The sequence below is a fragment of the Panthera tigris genome, chromosome C2 (assembly GCF_018350195.1).
Source record: "Panthera tigris isolate Pti1 chromosome C2, P.tigris_Pti1_mat1.1, whole genome shotgun sequence".
In the NCBI taxonomy this organism is placed as follows: Eukaryota; Metazoa; Chordata; class Mammalia; order Carnivora; family Felidae; genus Panthera; species Panthera tigris.
In genome coordinates, this window is record NC_056668.1 from 94974265 (window position 1) to 94994786 (window position 20522).

Genomic DNA, 20522 nt, shown 5'->3' on the forward strand with positions numbered 1-20522 from the left:
CTTCCCTTCTGCTCTTCTATTTTTCTATTCCATTTCCTCTTTATTTCCTAATTTAACCTTTTTTAAATAAAATAAGAGAGACTATATATATATTTTTTTTCTTTTTGCATTTTTGAAAGCTAATCAAGACCTTTTAGAATATAACATTTTGGTTTCTTTTTAAAAAAATCAAGCTGGTTCTTTTAAAGGAAGCTGCATTCCTTGATTCTTTTCAATAAGTAGACATCAAGAACACTTCTGGAATTTGATTTTTTAAGTAGACAACTAAAATTCATTTATGATATTCCATTCCAATATTGAGGGTAACTTTCTTATTTATGTTTTTTCTGCTCTCTCATTTTGGTACTCTTTCCATCAGCTTAATTCTTTATGTTCTTTATCTTTTTTTAATGCAACAGTCTTTTATATCTACTTTCTCCAAGGGGCTGGTTACTAAAGATAATTGCAGCATTGCTCATGATGAGACCCACAATGATTATATATATTAAGAGTATATTTTTTTAAAATCAGCAAATCTTATTCATTCCATTATGAATATGGAAAACAAGGAGATTTTTTAAATGTTTGCTCCATTTTGATTTTATTGTGAATCATGCTGTTTCTCTTGACACAAGCTTTCCAGAAAAGTATATTCCCTTTGAACTTGTCTACAGACTTAGTAAAATTAATCCAGCTACTTTTGCTGATTAATCTATGAAGGTAACCACTATCTCAGAAGCAAACCTACAGTTAATGTGCTGAGTGAAGAAAGTATATTCAGAACTAGTACTACTTTAAAAAAACCTGTCATTTTACCTTATATACAGAATTCTATGACATTTTATTGTTTTTTCTTTTTTTAAGGTTTATGCATTTATTTTGATGGAGAGAGAGTGGGGTGTGGGGCAGGGAGAGAGGGAAAGAGAATCCCAAGCAGGCTCTACACTGTCAGCACAGAGCCCAGTGTGGGGCTTGAACTCAAACCATGAGATCATGACCTGAGCCGAAAGCAAGACCCGGTTGCTTAATTGACTTGAGCCATCCAGGCGCCCCATTTTATTATTTTTCAGTACCTTGTTTTAGAAATGCTAAATAAGTCTTTTTTTAATTAAACAAGTTATACTCACTTTTAAAGAAAGATTGCAATTGTTTTAAAGAGAGGATACATTTTTCATAGAAGATTTTGAAGCACACACCTAAGAAAACTTAGGTGTGAGTTAAGCGCTGACCATAGAGGTTTTGAATCTGCTTTAAAACTGGTATGTTAGAGGATGGTGAGTCTTCACTGGTTGTGGTTTTAATATATGAGGACTGAAATAAATTTTAGTTTTTAGGCCAGTCTAGATATCATGAGAATTAACACTGGAATCTTTACTGATCCCCTGGGGCTTGACTTCGATTCTGTCCTCTTCAGAAGTAGTCTCCACATGGGGCGTGTGAACTGTTAGCCTGATTTCTCATTTGGGGGAAACTATTTCCTTTGGGAAAGGAGGGTTCGTTCATAACCTGAGGAAAGTAGTTGGTCAAATAATGAACAATTAATAGATATCTGATTCTTCTAGCATTTCATATGCTTTTTTTTTTTTTTTAGAACAAAGGCTAAATTCTTGTCTCATTCTTGCTTCTTCAGTTGAAAAAAAATATTATTGCTTATAGCTTGAGATGCTTGTCTTACTGAGTTCATTGAGACACAATTTTGCCAGTTATTCAAAGAATATTACATATCATTAAAGGGAAACTGCTTTATAATTTAGAATTGCTTGGTACTGTGTAAGTCTGCTTAATGTAACTCTGCTTTCCTTTTACTGATTAAATGGGACTATTTCCAAACTGCTTTGACAGGCTAAATAACAAGATTATCTGTGTGATCAGTTCTATCTTCTTTCACAAAGTTTCTCTGAGTAATTAATGTCTGTGACTTAAAGAAAATCTTCTATCAGAAAATGCTTTTGTCTTCATTTCTGTGTACTCCTTTGGCCTTTGTAAACTTGTTTGAAGCCTCTTTCAAGCTCATTCAGGACTGTGTTCCACCCTCCACCAAGAAGTCTACTTTCAAACTTTTCTCATAGAAGGAACGAGCTTATAAATTTTGTAATCTCTTATATTTTCATTCTTTCCAGTTGAGATAGACTTCCCTCTTTATTCAGGGCACTTATATTTACTTCTAGAGTTTGCTCTTCTCTTCGTGTAGTATCATCTTGTGAACCATCCTGGTGAGACCATGTTAGAGCTGGTATGCTTTATACCCAATCTCAGAGCTGTTACCACAGTGAAAAATTATTTTCTTCTCAAGTTTTGTGTATTCAGAAGTTCTCTAGAGGAACGATTCTTGTTTTCAACTAACTGCAGTTCTCTTAACTCTTGTTACAATGCAAACATCAGTTTATTTGGTATTTATCGATTTGTGAATATATAGTAGATTCACTTTTTCTGTAGGCATATAAAGTAGGAATTATCTAAAAATATATGATTATTGGTTTTCATAATACTAATATTGGGACTTGTTTACATTGTGGCAAGTGATCTATTTCACCAGCCTGAAATTTTGTGTAGAGTGCTTCCATTTTGGGTTTAGCTGAAAAAGTGACTGGACATTGCAAAGTCTAGTTGTGACTCATGTCCGTTTGTAGAGGCCGATGCCCATCTTGATAGCTGCTTCTGGTGACATAAACCCAACAAGGTGACTGGTTGCTGCAGGTAGGATATGTTTGGTAGGAGTCCCTGGGGCACCAGCCATTTTATAGAAGTAGATTCTAGTGTCAGAAACTCAATACCTTGAGCGTCTAAAAATTTTTTGAAAATTCACTTTTCTTTAATGGGTTTCTGGAAGAGTATTTGCTTCTGCCTCCCCATCCCCACTTTTTCTTTTTAAAGTAATTTATTTTTTCATTTCTATACTAATGTATAGTATAACTACCCTTAGTTGTGGTTGGCTTAAGAGAGTTATCGATCCAAAATTCTGAAGATAATGCATTCCTACTCAATCATATGGTTTCCCAAAACATTTTTTGTTCTTTATTATTTTGCTAATACGTTTACTTAGTACCAGAAGACATTTGAAGAGGGATCTCACAATACAGAGGAACAAAAACATGCTATACATTTCCTCATGGAAAACTCCTTGTTTCTATTCCCAAACGTAGCTCTTACAGTCCTCATTACTTCTCATTGCTCCTGTTTTCTGACTCTAAGTAAGTCCTGCCCTATCTTTCTCTCTCTTTTCTTTTCCTGTGTTCTTGTAAGTAAGACTGAAGAGAGAAGAACATTAGTTCTTTCATAAAAAGAAGGATGAAGTCACAACTAGATGCAAGATTAGTCAGTTTTGTCTGCCCAGTTTTGAGAGCTACCTCTGGGAAAAGAAAGGGAGCTTTCTATGGTGAGTAATCCCATTTTAACTGTATAATTTCTTTTATATGGTAAATGGCAAAGCTGTAACAGTCTGCATAGGGTACTTTTGAAAGGTCAGTTTTTTTAAGTCTGAGAAATTAAAATAGAGAAGTTAAAAAACTGGCTGCTATATATGAAACAGAAAAGAAATAACCAAGAGAAGGCCATACAGCTAAATACAGAAAGAAGTGTATTATTACTATTACAAATAGCTCCTCCGTGGCAGATTCTGTTTTCGTTCATTGTTTGTTTATTCACTCATCCAGTCCTTCACTTATACAAAAAAGTATGTATTTAGCCCCTAACAATGCTTTGAGCATGGTGCTGGGGTTCTAGGGATGACATCATTATCTTCTATAAACAAGAGGATGACACATTTGCAATAGACAGGATAATCATTTCAGCAGAGTTGTGCTATCCAGGGGTGTAATATAACCATTTCTAGTTTTCATTATCTTTGTGTTTTCTCTTAGAATGTTGATTTGAATAAAACAGATTTTAAGCTGTTAGTTTTTATTCTTAAATTCATTTTTTATAATTTCACTCTTATAAGGAAGCTTCCACATTACTGCATTCTCTCCTTTCTTGGTTCCTTAACTCATTACCTTCCCTGGTTGTTTCCTTACCCTTCGTGGGGAAGTTTATTGAGTAGCCTGGCTGTGCAGACTTTGGTAGATAATAAAAGCGTTTGAGGTTCAAGTAGATGTTAGCATTGTTACCTGCTGAAGCACCTGGTTTACATTGAGAGATAAAATATTGTTTGGTAAGAGATTAGGCGGGCAAGCTCATGATTTCAATGGGGATTTATGTTTTCTTACCAAAAATGGAGATGAGTCCAGTGATGCTAAGATATGAAGTTGGAATACAAGTCAAGCAGTGTAATATATTTCAGCAGCATTACAGTAGATTGATACTACAATCTTGATGGTTTGGTTCTTTCCTGAGTGAAAAATAAAAATGTTTTAAATGTGCTTGGCAATTGAAGGTTGTAAATTCGAATAAGGTACAAATGATGCCAAAAAGGGTACTCTGGTATTTGAGAAAACATTTCTAAATTGTTATTCACATGGCAGAACATTACATTTTATTCCTTCATACATACATGTGAAGGTTTCTTATACAAAGATAAGTTCATGACATGTAATAACTAGTTAATCCAATCTTGTTATATGTGTGGCATGCTTTGAGGTAATACCATTATCCTTTTTGTCAAGGTAGGTTGTATCTGGACCGATGAATCTACATTTTTCCTGACTTTTACTAATTATTTCTATATTATTATTTTTAGAACAAGAATTCCAAGTAAATTGCTTTACCTGGATATCAAATTAATTCTTACTTTCAGAATGCCAAGAAATACTCTCTTCTTCAGGAGTGAACCCAAGACTACCCTAAATAAATTTCATTTGTTTCCCAGCCTGTATTTCAGATACTCAAACCCACTGAGAGAATAACTGTCACTGTTAAAGTAACACCTAGTTGTTACATATTAATGCTAACTTCCATCCTCTGATCAAATTCCAGGCTGCCAAGATATCGCAGATGAATTCAGAGCACAGGAGATTGATGGACAGGCCCTTCTTTTGCTAAAAGAAGACCATCTTATGAGTGCAATGAATATCAAACTAGGCCCGGCCCTAAAGATCTGTGCACGCATCAACTCTCTGAAGGAATCTTAACAGGATCATGAAGCTGTGAGAAAACAGCAGTTTTACTCTTCTTAAACAAACTTGTAAGGTAAAGGCTCAAGCTGGCCTAGAATGTTATCATATATTGTGGTGGATAGCCAAGCACATTGGGATCTCCACATCAAAAGCTGATATTTCTTCTACAGATACAGTAATTCATCATACATTTTCTTAATTAGCCAACATTGGTAAAATTAATTTTACAGGTTACATGCAACATTGAAAGACTTGATATAGAGGGCCATGATATTTTTCAAAGAAACGTGTTATACTAGATAATTTTTTAAAGGTGATGTTTATCGTTAATATAAAGAATCCTTTTAAAAGTAATTTAATGATTTACATTTTTCCTCTTTTGATTCGGTTTTCTTATACATTTTTCTACCCTGTAAGTTTTCTATAGGTTGTCATGAGAGATATAATTTAGGAGTAATTTAGGAATAGTTTAGTAGGAGTCCAGTGACTGGAATTGTATGCAACGAGATATCAGTTGTACATTTTAAGAAACATGTCTGTCAGACAATTGCTTTGTCCATAAAAAGGATTGCATTCTAGCATGAATAATACTAATCTGGAAGTCAGAAGAGTTGGTTTCTATTCCAAACTTGCCCAAGAATTTGATGTGGCTGAGAAAGTTAGTTTTCTTCTTAGTTTTTGTACATTTAGAGCAGTGGCTCTCAACAGAGGTCAGTTTTGCTCCCCAGGGGATATTTGACAATGCCTAGGGACATTTTGGTTGTCATAGCTTGGAGGGGTTGGGGAGGGTTGTTATTGGCATCTGGGTCATGGAGGACAGGGATGTTGCTAAATATCCCACAGTGCACAAGACAGTCCTCCAAAACAAAGATTCATCAAGTCCAAAATGTCAAGTAGTGTCAGGGTTCAGAAACCCTGATGTAGGAGTGATAAATGTTGCTCTTTTTTACCCAGAGGGTTAGTTTGAAAAGATGAGACATAATAAGGACTACATTATACAATGGAAGTATTTCAGACAGCATTAATGTTCTGCAGAAGTATTTTTCCCAGTTTTATGCATACTAGAAAAAGGGAAAATCCACTAAATTGACCTATAAAACTAAAATCCACTAAATTGACCTGTAAAGTAAGGACTAGCATACAAATAATTTGAGTCTCAGAAAGTTACGAATTCATATTCTCTTTCATAGAGCAGCAGAGAGCTGCTCCTCTGCACTGATGAAGGCATAATATCATTATACCTTATGAACCAGTGCATAGCCTTTGCTGGCAAGACAGTAGTTTGTAGTGGATATGTGTTTGGTCTTTGGATTTTTTCTAATGTTGAACATGCTGGGTCTAGCTAGAATGCACATTCCTTTTTCCTTGACTAAACCTTTGCATGCTTCCTACAAAGTTCCCACCAACTAGTATCTCTTGGATTATCACATATAATTTTGTATGTACATGTTTTACAGAAAAAACATTTTAAAACAAAATTTTTCACTGAACAGTTAGTGTTCTATCAGAATTATGACATTAAAACAAAATTGTTGTGGGAGCCCTGAGAGCCTTATTGTCGGGAAATAAAAAATTTGTTTGAATCCTTTTTATCTTTACCACACGATGGAAATGTTTTAAAATAGAAGGAACATACACAGATATTTGGCAGACGTTCAGTAAGTGGGGAAGAGTCCATGGGTTTCAGTCATTGTCACTGCTCTTTTCAAAAAGATTGTGTTGAGCTAGTAGAAGACTAAAGATGTCATTAAGGACATCACAGATATTTATCTTTTGGCTTTGTGTACATTAGAGAATGTTGATTATTTTTATACAGAAATACAGCGGGTAATTTTTTTAATCTTTAGATGCCTCTTGTTTGAATGTATGCTTTGTGGGATTCTTTTGTGTAGTAATGTTTAAAAAAAAAAAAGATGTTTACTGATAGTTATGTGTAGGATTAGGATGTGTAATATAGTGTAAGGCTCAAGTTCCAGACCTACAATAGCTTGTAGTCTATGTTACATATTTCTTTATATCACATTGTTAATTATTGGATTAAAGTTTCAAGGAAAGGTAGGAACTCTATAGTCAGTTTTCATTTATTAGCAGTTAATCATTATGACAGTTGTCATATCCTTGGCTTTTCCCCCTCATCTTGCCGTTTCAGAACACAGGAATAGGCTAAGCATTAATAGGATGGTCCACTGTGTGTGGGGTGGGTGAAGAGCATGCAGAAAAGTCTCCCGTGGAATTAAAACTTTATCATAGATAATCCACAAGCAACTGATTTCGGGGTAGACTCCCTTAGCAATAATGGGTACCTCCCATAACTAAATTATCTGTATAGCCTTTAAGGTATTAGGACTATGTTACAGGTTCTCCTTTTCTTTACTGTCTCTTTTAATATCAGTCATTATATACTGATTGAAAGCCCTCGTGCCTAGCACCATGTTAATATCCAAGAAAGCTTACCAGAAGGGGGATTTCCATTGAGAGCACCTTATAATCTTAAATCTTGTAGTAATCTTAAGAGTAGTCCAGATCTTCTCTTGACCTCACTCAAAACATACCCAGAAAATATACTTGCTTCTTTCAACTGAGCTATTTTGTTTAGAAATGGCCTATTTGCTTTCAACTGGTAGTTTTCCCTATTGATGCAACTGTTTTTTTTTTTTTTCTAGAGGATTTAATCTTAAAAATCAAAGCTTCAGTTAAATATGAATATAGATGATAACACTGGATGTCCATTTCTCTTCTAAGTTCTAAGCACAGTTCTGGTATGATACAGGTGGGGAGAGTATTATTTTCTGTTTCCATCATGCTACTAAATTGTTTTAGGATTTTCATTGATGAGAAGGAATGACCGAGAACATGGGAAGTTCTTCCTATTTTTGCTAAGTGTACATTTTCTGACTTTAAACTGATGCACTCTTTTCCCTTTGAGGGAAGTAAAAAAAACCTACATGTTTCAAATTTTATTTACTTTAAGCCATGTGTTCCTAAGAAAATAAAGTGAGAGCTGGTTTGTAGATGTTTTTGCATGACATGGATTCTCATCAAGCCTAGTGTAGTAGGCATGTGTCTGACAGGCTCTGCACCTTTGATGTAATCATTGTCATATAAGGCAGAGTACTGTCCCAAAACCTGTCACTTTTTGAGTGGCATATAACTTTCCAGGATGGTACTTTTGATTTGCTGTGGCATCGCTAAACAGACATTTTCCTTAGTCTCAGCTTAAGGGCTGTCATGTAGGAGTAGAGAAGGTAGAATGAGGGGAAGACATGTTAGTGAAGAGGCGTGAGAATGGGAAAGAGGCAGACAAGAGACCTGCCACTTTGCTTGTCCCACTTCAACACTGAACAAATTTCTGCACTTTTGACGTTAATATTCATGATTTACCTTAAGTAGAAATGATTTTTTTTAGATAGCCCATTGTTTGTTTTTGTTTCCTAGCGTGTCTTAGAACTGTCTGAAGTATTGCTGTGCCCATACCTTTGAATAATTTTTGTGTGAAATTATAGACCTTTATTCAAATACCGGTCCTAGGCTGAAATCTGTCACAGCATCCCCTATCACTGACTTGTTCAATTAAATGTTATAAAGTCCCATTTGCATTTGCAAGGTTCTAATACTGTCATGGCACAAGTATGGTGGGAAGGCAATATATAGGTTGTATAGTCTTCGGTTGTGTTTATATGGGTGTAAACAGTTTGAGAAAGAATAAATTATTGTAGACGTACGTGAATGATGCTACCCTCACAGCCATATTGAGTAGATGAAATCCCTGGCTGGACACACTGTTAAAATGTTTTAAAGACATTTTCAGCTAGAACAGACGGATTATATTTTGTGGCTTTAAGATCCTCACCCTTAATGAATGGCAGGAGCACATGCTGCCTTGTGTGCAGCTGGCACTGGGCATTGCCTGATAGCATGAAAGGGCCTCGCTTCCTGCTTTCCTCTCCTAAAGCCTATTCCAGCCCTAAGGGAACAGCGTGAAAACTTGACACTTTTGCCTGAAAATCCTTAGAGAGGATTTTGTAGTGGCGTTAATTTTAGGAAGGTAATTGGGGCAGGACTTTCTTACACCTAACAGTCATGTGTCAGTGAAACCTTTGGGCAGTGGACACTGGCCCAACTATGCAGTGTTTGTTCACTCTGTTTCCTGTGCACCATATATGTAGCTGGGCCTTAAGGAAGGTTTTCCAGGGTGAAGGATAGGGAAATGGAGGAAGTGACAAATAGGAGGAAAACATTCTAGACCCAAGAGGGTAATAATACAGTTAATGGAGTGAGGTTGTGTAGTATAGATAGGACCTTCAATAGTTCAAAATACATTGTAATGGTTTGATCCCAGTTACAGCAATAAAATTCACCTGTAACCATACTCATTCTTTCATTCTCTGTCAAGTGATTCTGCCCCCTATCAGTAGTTCCAATGATGCAAAAGCTAGTGTTTTTGACTTCAAAAAAAAAGGTGACAACTATTGTACTTGGAGAATATTTGTCAAAAACTCAAAGGTTAATTACTTATAATTGAGTTATTGGACCTATAGAAGGGAGTATCCATTTTCAGATACCATAGTTGAATCACCCTTGTAGATTGTTATAAAGGCATTTTAAGATAGTATTTTGTTAGATTGTATCTAAGAATTGGATGACTAAAGAGCTATCTTTCTCTTTATCAGTGTGGATTTCAGCGGAAGCCTACCTCTATTTCTTTGATGCACAGTAGTGTGGATCATAAAATGAACTGTTTAATTCACATTCATTAACATTGGTATTTTATGAGTCTCTTTAAAAGCATTTGATTTCATCTTAAAGATTGTAATTTAATTTAGATAAGCACAAATACAGTATTAGGAAAAATAAATATGCAATCTTACTGAAATTTAATTTCAATCTATTATAAGCTGTACATCTTTAAAAAAAAAACTCTTTGGAAAGATATTCCTCTTTTGTTAGTCCATAATATGTACACTATATAGTTTCCTTCATAGCAACAATACAAGCCATTTCTTCAATAAAGAAAAAAAAAATGTTGAAAATTATATTATCTTCTTTGGAAAAAGTTTCCTAAATTTTTAAGAATTTAAAGTTTTACATGTTATTTTTTGAGCTTATTTAATCTATTTTAAAATAATACTATGAGAAGGCTTTTTTTTTTTTTTTTTTTTGAAAGTTATAAAGCACTAATACAAATCAGCATCATTTTCCAGAGCACAGTGTTTGGCTTTTTTTGAACTTATTTCACAGACATTAAAAGGGAGTGGCCTCCCTACTTCTCAGATCTGAGGCCTCGCTTCTCTAATGAAAATCCCCTGTTCTACTTGAACCCATGAACACACACCTCTTAAGTGCCATGTTTATAGGACCTTTTGGGAAGTGTTTTCTGAGAATGTTTTTTTCTTTTTTTTATAGCTTGTGAACATTTAATTTTATTTAAAGATAATGATTTTAAAACTCTCAGATATTGGAGAAGAGGGTACATTAGAGAAGTATTTTTTTCCCTGCTTTTGAATAGTATAATTGCTTTTAAGTGATATTGATGGCGTCAGTTATGAGTTCATAGAAAGAAAACCTGTACAAAGGTTTTAAAATGTATTGTTGAAGTGATGAATTTTAATTTGGAAAAAACTGAAAATATTGCTAACATGGCATAGTTTTAAATATAACAGTAATTTAGTAAGTCCTTTTAGACCACCTATTTAAATTGACTCCAGTAATCTTCTTAAGGATTGATCGTAGCCATCATTTATTGGCTTAAAAGTTAAACTTCAAGGAATATATATTATCAGTGTTAAATCCATGTTTTGTGGAGCTTTAATTAATGGAGGTGAAGAAGTTGGTGTTCATAAGATACTGGTGGGGCTGGTAGTGAAATAAACATCGATCTATTTTAGAAAGAAGGAATTTTTAGTTTTGCCTCAAGCAAACCAGAAGTGTCCACTGCTTAAAATCTGTTTAGAATGCTGTGTGTTAAAGTCTTCTTTTTGCTTTAGGTAGTACCAAATAATCTACTTCAATAATAAATAATAGATGAATATGATGAATGAAGATAAAGGCTGGCTGGGGGGCTGGGAATTCTACTTCCAGTTGGTGAATTAGCTGGTGTGTGACACCTCAGGCAATTACTTAGCTTTTAATCTGTTTCCTCTTCTGAATATACAGTATGGAGCCTATACTACTCAAAATGCTGATTTGTGTTTAAGTCATCTTTAAGGTACCTCCCAGATCTAGAACTATGATTCTACGTATTTTTAAATACTTCTACTTAAATGCTTTTAAATGCTTCTACTTAATTCTCTTTCCCTTTTTAATGGTTCATTTCATACTTAAGAGCTTTTGCTAAAAGAGAATTGTTAAGCATCCATTTCCTGGTTCACCTATATATACAGTCTTTGTTCTCTTAAGGATTTATGTAGAGAAGAAAAATTACACAGACAAGCAAATGAGGACATTTTTCTAAATGCTTCTTGCTAGTTAACCACTGAACCTGTGAACACATAGGAACATTGTCATTCATGCATTTTTCCATTCGTTTAAAATGCAAGCCATTTGAACACTTATGTGAAATGTGTGGTATATATGACAGGAACTAGTAATAAGTGAACAAAATCTTCCAAAACAAAATTCTAATTGTGGCTTAAAACAAACATGGACATTATTTACTTACTGTATTGAACTGAGAGGGAAACTTTTATGCACTGGGTGAAGTATTTTGCTAGATGACCTTGGGGCGGTGGGGGTAGGGGGTGGTCTGAGTGAATCACAGCACAATTCCTAAAACACATTTCACATACAAATCAGCCAATCATAAACCTGATTAGGTTATAAAATCAAGGGCACCTAATAAGGATCTACATTCTGAGACTTTTGTGACAGCCCATATTTCTCAGAATTATTTTGACACTTTGAATCTATTCCAGAAGTGTTGCTATACAGGGTGTGTGACAGAACAATACAAAGAATACAAAGATAGAAGCCGATGCTGACTTACTATACATTTTTAACTACAAAAGCTTTACACCCACTATTGACAGTGAAGTAACTTTCTACAACTGAAAAGATCGCTGAACAGGTTTTTTATTTTTTTTTGTTTTTAAAGCAAGAAATTACACAAAATAAATTTTATTATTATTACAAATACTTACTTTTTAGAGAGCACACACGTATTACATAGGAAAAGGGTTTCCTTTAACTGGTAAACATAAAACCCTTCCATGCTTGAATTGACAACTATTTGGGGAGTAAACGTTGAATGGCATTGATTAATTGGGTGAAGTTTCCTTACCACTTGGGGATCTTGTGAAATTATGTTGTAATTCCTTTTGGCCCAGCGAAACAGATTAACATCACTTGATGCTAACATTCTCCATAAAGATACAAAATGAAAATACCTAATATTTAAAAACCTCTTTTATTCATCATAGTCACAGCTTTTTAAAGCAGGAAAATGTCCAGATACGTGATAGATTAGAATCTAAAACTGATTGAAAATAGAACACAGACATCCAAGTAACCAGATAGTCTGGGTTTAAAAAAATTTGCCATGGTATTGGTTAAAGTGTACTTTTAAAATATTTTAATTTACCTAATTTTTCAAATATTTTATGCTATTAAAATATCTACTGCATACTTTTTGTATATGTATTTTTAAATTTTAAAAAATGAACGGGCTGGGCAAAGATGATACAATTTTAGATGTTTCATTTCCAAGACATTTAACTAGATTCCCAATCACTTCATTCAAAAGCTTGGTCTTGTTTTTTCCATAGGAAAAAGTCAAAGTGAGTTCTAAAAACGGTCCTCAGAGTCAGGAGTGAGCTGCGGTGCAGACTGGACTTGTACACAGTGTGCAGGAGGGGCACTGACAGAGGAGAGGCAGGCATGCCCAGCCTCTGTTAAATTACTGTTTTTGTCTTGCCTTGTTAAAAAAAAAAATGGTCTTTTGATTTAACAAAGGCAAATTGTAATTTTTTTTGATGCTTTGAACACATGTTAACTGATTTTTAATTCCTTTTGGTTCCTCCCATTATCCTAACATAGGACTTTCATATTAACCTCAAAAGCTGATCCACCCAGGTTGAGCAGAGCGTCACCAAGGGGAAAGGAAACCTTTTTTACTTTTACAGAAACAAATGTTAAGATTATATATACATGTATTCTTTACATTGGATATTGTATTACAGTCCTCCTTACAGGAAATGAAATAGTTTAGCACTCTTAGCATTAGCATTCCTAGATTGGTGTCTATAGCTACCGTTTTAAAATGTATAACCTGAAAATGAAGTTAATTTTGCATTAATAAGAGCACACCATGATCTATGTAAAAAGACTGTCCATTTGGTGTATTTTTTTAAAAGAGAAAGCACTTTCATATTAACAAGTAGCATGTGTATGAATTTTAGATTTTCATATTTGTTGTGTCTGTATTCAGTGAAGTAAAATTGAACATTCAAATGTTTGTTGATGGCAACATTAACTGTTAAATTAAAGCACCTTATACTCTGCTGCTTAAACTTGCTTGTAATTGCACCTTTGTTACCTGCACATTTTCACATAGAATATTGTTGTTAACATTGCCTCATGTGGGTCTGGATGGAAGGTTAGTGGGCCTACAGGATCATTTATTTATATTGTTTATATTACAATAATATATTGTAGACCAGTTGTAAGTTCATTTCTTTACAAATAAAAGCCTCTTCCATTTGGCTGGTCTATTGAATAATTTCTTTTTTTAAGTTTATGAGGGCTTTGAAATAGTTACAAATTTGCCTGTTTGAAATCTGCAGAGTGTAAATCTTTACTAATGAAGTACAATATATTTTAAAGTATCTCAGTCCTGGGGCGCTCCTGGGTGGCTCAGTCGGTTAAGCATCTAACTCTTCATTTCAGCTCAGGTCATGATCTCCCAGTTCACGAGCTCAAGCCCTGCATCGGGGTCTCTTCTGACAGTGCAGAACCTGCTTAGGATTGTCTCCCTCTCTCTCTGCCCCTCCCCCGCTTGCTCTCTGTTTCTCTCAAAAAATAAATATAGTTTAAAAACTTTATTAAAAAAAAGTATCTCAGTCCTATGTAATGGCGAATTAGAAAGTGGTATACTTAGTAACACCGAGAAGGGACCAAATTCAGAAACTGTGACAGATTAAACAAAATCTGTAACAAACTGACTTCAGATGATTCTGCCATTTGGATTGATTTACTCTAGCAGTTCTCAAGAGGGGGGCAATTCTGCCCACCAGGGTAAGTTTGGCAGTGTCTGGAGACATTTTGATTGGCATCTAGTGGGCAAAGAGAAGGGGTGCTGCTAAATATCCTACGATGCACAGGGCAGTCTCCAACAAAAAGTTACCCGACCCAAAACGTGAATAGTGCTGAGGATAAGGAGCCCTCCTTTACTTTTATGGTGTGATACACTGCCAATGTGATTATGATTTGACATGCAAGTATGTGACATACAAGTTATAAATGAAAATGAGTCTGGTATGTCATGGAAAGAGACCTAGTCACTACTCCCAATTCTGTAAGGTGAGCAACTAAAACTTTTCTTCCAGGATTATCTGCATTAAGAACAGAGATCATTTTTTTTCTTCAATTACGTAAATTTAAATTGAGCTACTCTCTCTTCCCCTTATGTTAAAGAATATTTATATCAAATAATTTTCACAAAATGATCTTGATTTTCTTGCTCTGAATTTAATGAAAGTGTTTAGTTACATTTGTATGTTACTGGCAGTGAATCTCAGATTTACATAAGTTTGCATCCAGTAATTTTTTGGGTAACACAGATCAGTATTACTGGCCAAATATTAACTCGTTTCACTTCTTTGCTAAATTAGTATTTGCAACATGCAGTGTTCCAGAACAGGCATAAACATTTTTCTTGGAATTATTTTGTTTTTAATACCATAGCCCCAAAAGACACATTGTGAAAAGGTATGAAAGTTGGGGCTGGAGGCATGGGGTGGGGGGGCGGTTTCAGTTCAATCTTTGTATGTCTGGAGTCATCATTCTTTCCCATTTGTAAAATTATGATTCTTATTGTAGTTGTCAGTTTGAATTAGTTTTCACATGGCAACATTAACAAATTATTATTGATATAGGCTTTTCAATTTGCTCAAGATTATGAATTGTAAGTGGAATGAAGCAGCATTTCCAGTTGACAAAAGGATCCGCAGGTAATGCAACGTCTCTCAAATTAAGCTTGTGACAATTAAACCAGTAAACTGTGGCAATGAGAAAACTATTGACAAAGTACAACCACGGAATGTTCATCTCAATATATGCTGGAATCTGTACTTTAAGTAGAAGGATAATTACTTGAAGTAGTACAAATGGTAGCCAGGTACCGAGAAAACAGATAATGAACTTGGGCAAGAGTGTTTTCTTAGAGCTCAGAGTATAACTAGAATGGGAAGAAAAGGGAAAATATAGGATAGTCTCATTCATATAGGAAGTCATCCTAACAGCCTGCACCAAGGCAATCACTTCTGACCAAGAGGTTATAAAAGCCATAAATAAAATCATCACCATAGAAAATGACAGCCAGTAACTCTGAATGCTAATGTAGAAAGGACATTGATAAGAATAAACACTCTGTGCCTTCAGGCTTTGATAGATACCTGGATCCCTCAAAACATAAGCAAGGACTGAAATCCAAATTAAAATTACTGTAAAGAAATAAAATATTTTTTGACACTTCAATGCAAGCTTTGGAGTTTTAGAGAAATTCAGGTAATAATCTATACAAGCTATCAGGAAAACCGGATAATGCAAAAAACCGTAAGTAAATGAAATAATTTGAGTAAATAGGCAGATGTGGTATTTAGTAAACCTAACGCCTAAAACTACAAAATCTCTGTAGTAGTATATAATGGAAATGTTTACTAGAAGTAAAAAATCAATGAATGCTAGTGAAAAGCAAAAATACTCCATAAAATTGTGACAGGTGTTTTTTCTTCTCATTCCTAGTGTGAGGGTATTTAGTAATACTTTCCCAAGTATTATCAAGAATAGCAGACAGTTACCATCTAGGGACCGATTTGCTTGACGTAACTGGTACTGAAAAGAGCAGTTCCCGGAAGAAAGAGCAGTCATGTTTTTAGTTGAACTGCAGAAGGCCTGCTGAAATACACACAACAAAACACTGCTTCACTTTATTTTCCATCCCTGTAAAGAAAAATGGAAAGAAAACCTTGATGCTACGTCTAATTTAAACCTTTCAAAGCAAGCACCTCTAGTCTCAAAGAACATATTTAATCCAGTCATTTTCCCAAATAAATTACAGGTGACCCTTGAACAAGAAGGGGGGTAGGGGTGTTGATCCCCCGGTACAGTGAAAAATCTGTGTGTAACTTTCAGCTCCACCAGAACTTCACTCCTAATAGCCTACTGCTGACTGGAAGCCTTACTGACAAGTCAGTGAACATGTATTTTGTAGGTTTTATATATATCATATACTATATTCTTAGAGTAAAGCTAGTGAAAAGGTTAGGAAAATCATAAAATACATTTACAGTACTGCACTGTATCTATTGAAAAAAATCAACACGTAAATGGACCTTTGCACATCAAATCTGTGTTGTTCAAGGGTCAACTGTAAACATATAAATAGGAATTTAAATTTCTCACAATACAGAATATGATCAAGAAGAATTAATGTGTATACTTTGTTCATTTTTTTTTTTTTTGAGACCAGGATGGTCCAGAACTTTAAGATCTCTAACCAAAATGTTATATAAAAATTACTCAACTTCTAGAAAAGTACAGGTTTTAGTTACTTGTAGAGAGAAGTAGAAAACGAATCTACCAGAGACAAAAACGCTTAAAACAGCAACCTGATAGTAATACTCAGAACAATCATTGATGGCTGTTAACCCAGTCTCACTCTGAGTCCAGACAATGAACATTACCCCCGCTCAACTTTTTGTGTTTTTGTTAGTAAAATTTAGGATAGCAATTTTCAAAGCTTTTTGGCTGCAGGATCATCATTCTGACACTCAAAGATATAAAACAGTAAAGCTGAAAATGATGGGGACACAGATAAAGGGAAGAATGATACAAGATTTATCTTTGGACATGACAAAGATCACGTTATGGCACTTGGACAGACAAGACAAAGAATCCGGGGAAGGAACAGGGGCTGAGAACATTAAGAAATGCTAGGTAAAGGCAAAGGAATAGGAGTTGAGGCTTGAGTGATTAAGGCATTTGGTGGCAGGAAAAAGAGAAGATGAAAAAGAAAGGTCAGAGGGGAAGAATGGAAGGAGGGGCATCTGGATGGCTCAGCTCATGGAGCATGCAACTCGATCTTGGAGTTGTGAGTTCGAGCCCTACATTGGGTGTAGAAATTACTCCAAATGAAATGAAATAAAAATAAAATGGAAGGAAATTCGAGGAATTTATCATAAAAAAACACGACCAAAATTTCTCTAAGACTGTTCCACCACAATGTTTATATAAACAACAAAACAAAAACAGTAACAAACCCACACATAAATGCCAACAATTGGAGATGAGTTAAAAATGATGCATGGCACAGGGCACCTAGGTGGCTCAGTCGGTTAAGCGTCTGACTTCGGCTCAGGTCATTATCTCGCAGTTCGTGAGTTCAAGCCTCGCGTCGGGCTCTGTGCTGACAGCTCAGAGCCTGGAGCCTGCTTCGGATTCTGTGTCTCCCTCTCTCTGCCCCTCCCCCACTTATGCTCTGTCTCTCTGTCTCTCAAAAATAAATAAACATTAAAACAAAATTTAAAAGAATGATACATGGCACATCCTAATAATGTACTATTATGCAGTTATTAAAACTGCTTCTCGGGATAGGAGGAAGTTTTGACTCTTCCTCTTCTATAACTTGTTAAATGTTAACCTTATGAATTTGTTACATGTTAAAAATAAATTTCTACAGAATGTTTAAGTGAATTGCAGTTTACAAAATTGTGCAGCAACATATCATGTAATTATTAAGACGTTATACAGAAAGTGACTAAAAGAGTACACATCGAGTATTTATAGTGTTATAGGTTTCTCTGAATTTCTCAAACTTCAAGGAAAATAGTAAGGGAACACCAAGCCTGAAAAGTAAAAAACAAAAAACTCAATGTGCCTAAAACCAGTTAAATGATGATTAAATAATTTCAAGGGAGTAGTTGAGGATATTATCTGAGGGTAAAGAAAAAAATCCGTGTGAGAGAAGGCGATCAGTTCTTTGGACAGATTGAACCCTAACTTGAGTCTTTCCACGTTTGAGTAGAGAGTTCCAGTGATTTCTTCAGCTTCCGTGTTTGTCTTTTCATTGCCCCAACTTTAGCAAGAATCCTGCTGAGTCTGGTTAGCCAGAATCTGACCTTCAATATCTGATGAAGTTCCTCATCCCGCACCATCCCCCAGTGATGATCTATCACTCTGGCCTGCCTTAGCAAGAATCCCTCCTTATCCCTGATGTTTCCTCAATAATACTCCTCTACTAACCTCCACCTTGCTCCCTGGCTATAAATTTCTACTATTCCTTGTTGTATTCAGAGTTGAGCCTAATCGCTACCCCACTGCAAAATCCCATTGTAGTGGTCCCTGCACCTAGTACAAAGGTCCTGAGTAGAGTCTGCCTTAACATTCTTTAACAAGAGTCATAAATTACTTTTTCTTGAACCTAGTGTCATGGCTATAAATCTACCATGTTATAAGATGACTTACTAAGATACACAAATTAGGTATTTACCCCCCCCCACACACACGTATATATATATAAAGACAATTATAAAAAATCAGTTATACCTATTTTTATAAACATAGGTAGAAAAGAACCAATGAAACAAATTCTTTTGTATGCTCAATTGTTTTCTATACTCAAATATATATAGTTTAAATCTATACAGTTTTAACTTGACCCTCTGCCAAAAAAGTTCCATTCAGATTTGATGTACAAAGGCAGAGAATCATAACTACCACCTTGACAAATGCCACTGGCCTTAAAAGTGGTGTTGCTTGGATAAGGAAACCCGGGTGGAACGATAAGAATATATGAAGTCGTTCTTGTGACAAGAGAAAATAAGGCTGTTTTAAAATAGCCAGTGTTGGGGTGCCTGGCTGGCTCAGTTGGTTAAGCATCCAAGTCTTGATTTTGGCTCAGGTTATAATCTCATGGTTCATTAGACTGAGCTCTGAGTTGGGCTCTGTGCTAAGCATGGAACCTGCTTAAGATTCCCTCTCCCTCTCCTTCTGCCCCTCCCCTGCTCACCCGTGTGTGCTCTCTGTCAAAGTTAAATAAACATGAGAAAAACATGGGCGGTGTTGGTTTAAAATGGGTGTGAAAAAGGTAAAAAGAGTAGGTTCATATTTAGACCCGTCTAAAAAAATATCTTTAGGGTAAAAGAATTACCTGTATAAAGTAGTTTTAACCTTTATAACTCATCCAAAATTAAACAGATTAAAGAATCCATGTTTAAGTGGTCAACATCCGAGGGATGTTTCCTGAGGTCCATTTCATCACTGGCTCTCAGAGAGGGGCCAACTGGAAGGACAGAGAAGCAGGCTAGTCTCTGGAGGAAGAAAGTAAGAAGGGATGATGAGGATAAAGATCAGTTGTAGCCACCAAGGTACTAGCCATGAACCTCTTCACAAGAGGACTGGAAGAACGAAGACAAGTTGGGTGTGTAAGAGAATCGTGAAGCTGAAAGAAACTAGAGAGGAGGGGGGAAAAGGCCCTGGTTAGATACGCAACTTGAGGCAATAAAAAGCAGCTGAAAGAAGTCTATCAGAACACCGGGTTTTAGTCATTTTATGATGGTCCCTGAACATAGCGATTGTGGAAACGAATCAAAACTTTCTCATACCAATTTTGTGTCCCACTTCCCCCATAAACCACTAAAAAGGTATTCAAAATTGCAGTATTTTGTTCTTTAAACCTCCCAAGCAAGACAAAAATCCTCTGATAGGCTACCTGTCCTGAATTTTCCCTTGAAAAAATGTCCACATGAACTGCAGGGATCCAGAGATTTGTAAGATACGGCTCTTTTCCTGAATGACTTTTTAAACTATTTATGAATTAATTCATATGCTTCATATACAATGTAAATAGTTAATGTGGAAGTCCTTTTTAAGGCATCTTTGGGTTTGCACTGCAACCTGGCTAGTTTGGAAGAATTAGCAGGGCCGGAGGGAAACAAACCATGATTTCTTTTCACTGATCCGGTCTCTGGGTTCCTATTTAAAACCCAGTTAATTCTTAACCCTACACAACACTTGACATACTCACTGTGCTTCCTCTAGTAAGTCTTTCTTGGCTGACAGCCTTCCAATTTCAATTTTACTGCCTTCGGTGATCTTACTCTTGGTACCTGGCATACCAGTGTGAACAAGCTCTGTGTGAAAGATAGAAAACAAAAATAACCATCATTAATAGCCATCTTAATGGGAGTTCAATGTCATCTACTGGCTCTAGTTCTCTGCTTAGAAAAACTATAACTTTCTGTGGCATTAGAGGCAGTAATTAACTGCTTATATTCTTTT

General features: G+C 35.5%; 2 protein-coding genes across 16 annotated transcripts in view; one reads left to right on the top strand and one right to left on the bottom strand.

Moving 5' to 3' along the window:
- The window catches only part of PHC3 (polyhomeotic homolog 3), a 91223-nt gene that overhangs the window by 68733 nt on the left and 1968 nt on the right, over nt 1-20522 (top strand). For 3 of the 5 annotated variants that reach the window (XM_007077069.3, XM_007077070.3, XM_042956747.1), the window contains one exon: nt 4891-6876. In XM_007077069.3, coding sequence (XP_007077131.1) covers nt 4891-5045 — 155 coding nt within the window. In that variant the 3' untranslated portion in view covers nt 5046-6876. Of the gene's footprint in view, nt 1-4890; nt 6877-15118; nt 15194-20522 lie in introns of those variants that run through there. The other 2 variants (XR_006207667.1, XR_001509721.2) reach the window with 2 other exon arrangements.
- GPR160 (G protein-coupled receptor 160) overlaps nt 14024-20522 on the bottom strand; it is a 57288-nt gene continuing 50789 nt past the window's right edge. For 5 of the 11 annotated variants that reach the window (XM_042956750.1, XM_042956753.1, XM_007077071.3 and 2 more), the window contains 2 exons: nt 20269-20374; nt 14024-16184 (listed from right to left, as the gene is read on the bottom strand). In XM_042956750.1, coding sequence (XP_042812684.1) covers nt 15096-16112 — 1017 coding nt within the window. In that variant the 5' untranslated portion in view covers nt 16113-16184; nt 20269-20374 and the 3' untranslated portion in view covers nt 14024-15095. Of the gene's footprint in view, nt 16185-19392; nt 19553-20268; nt 20510-20522 lie in introns of those variants that run through there. The other 6 variants (XM_042956759.1, XM_042956760.1, XM_042956756.1 and 3 more) reach the window with 3 other exon arrangements.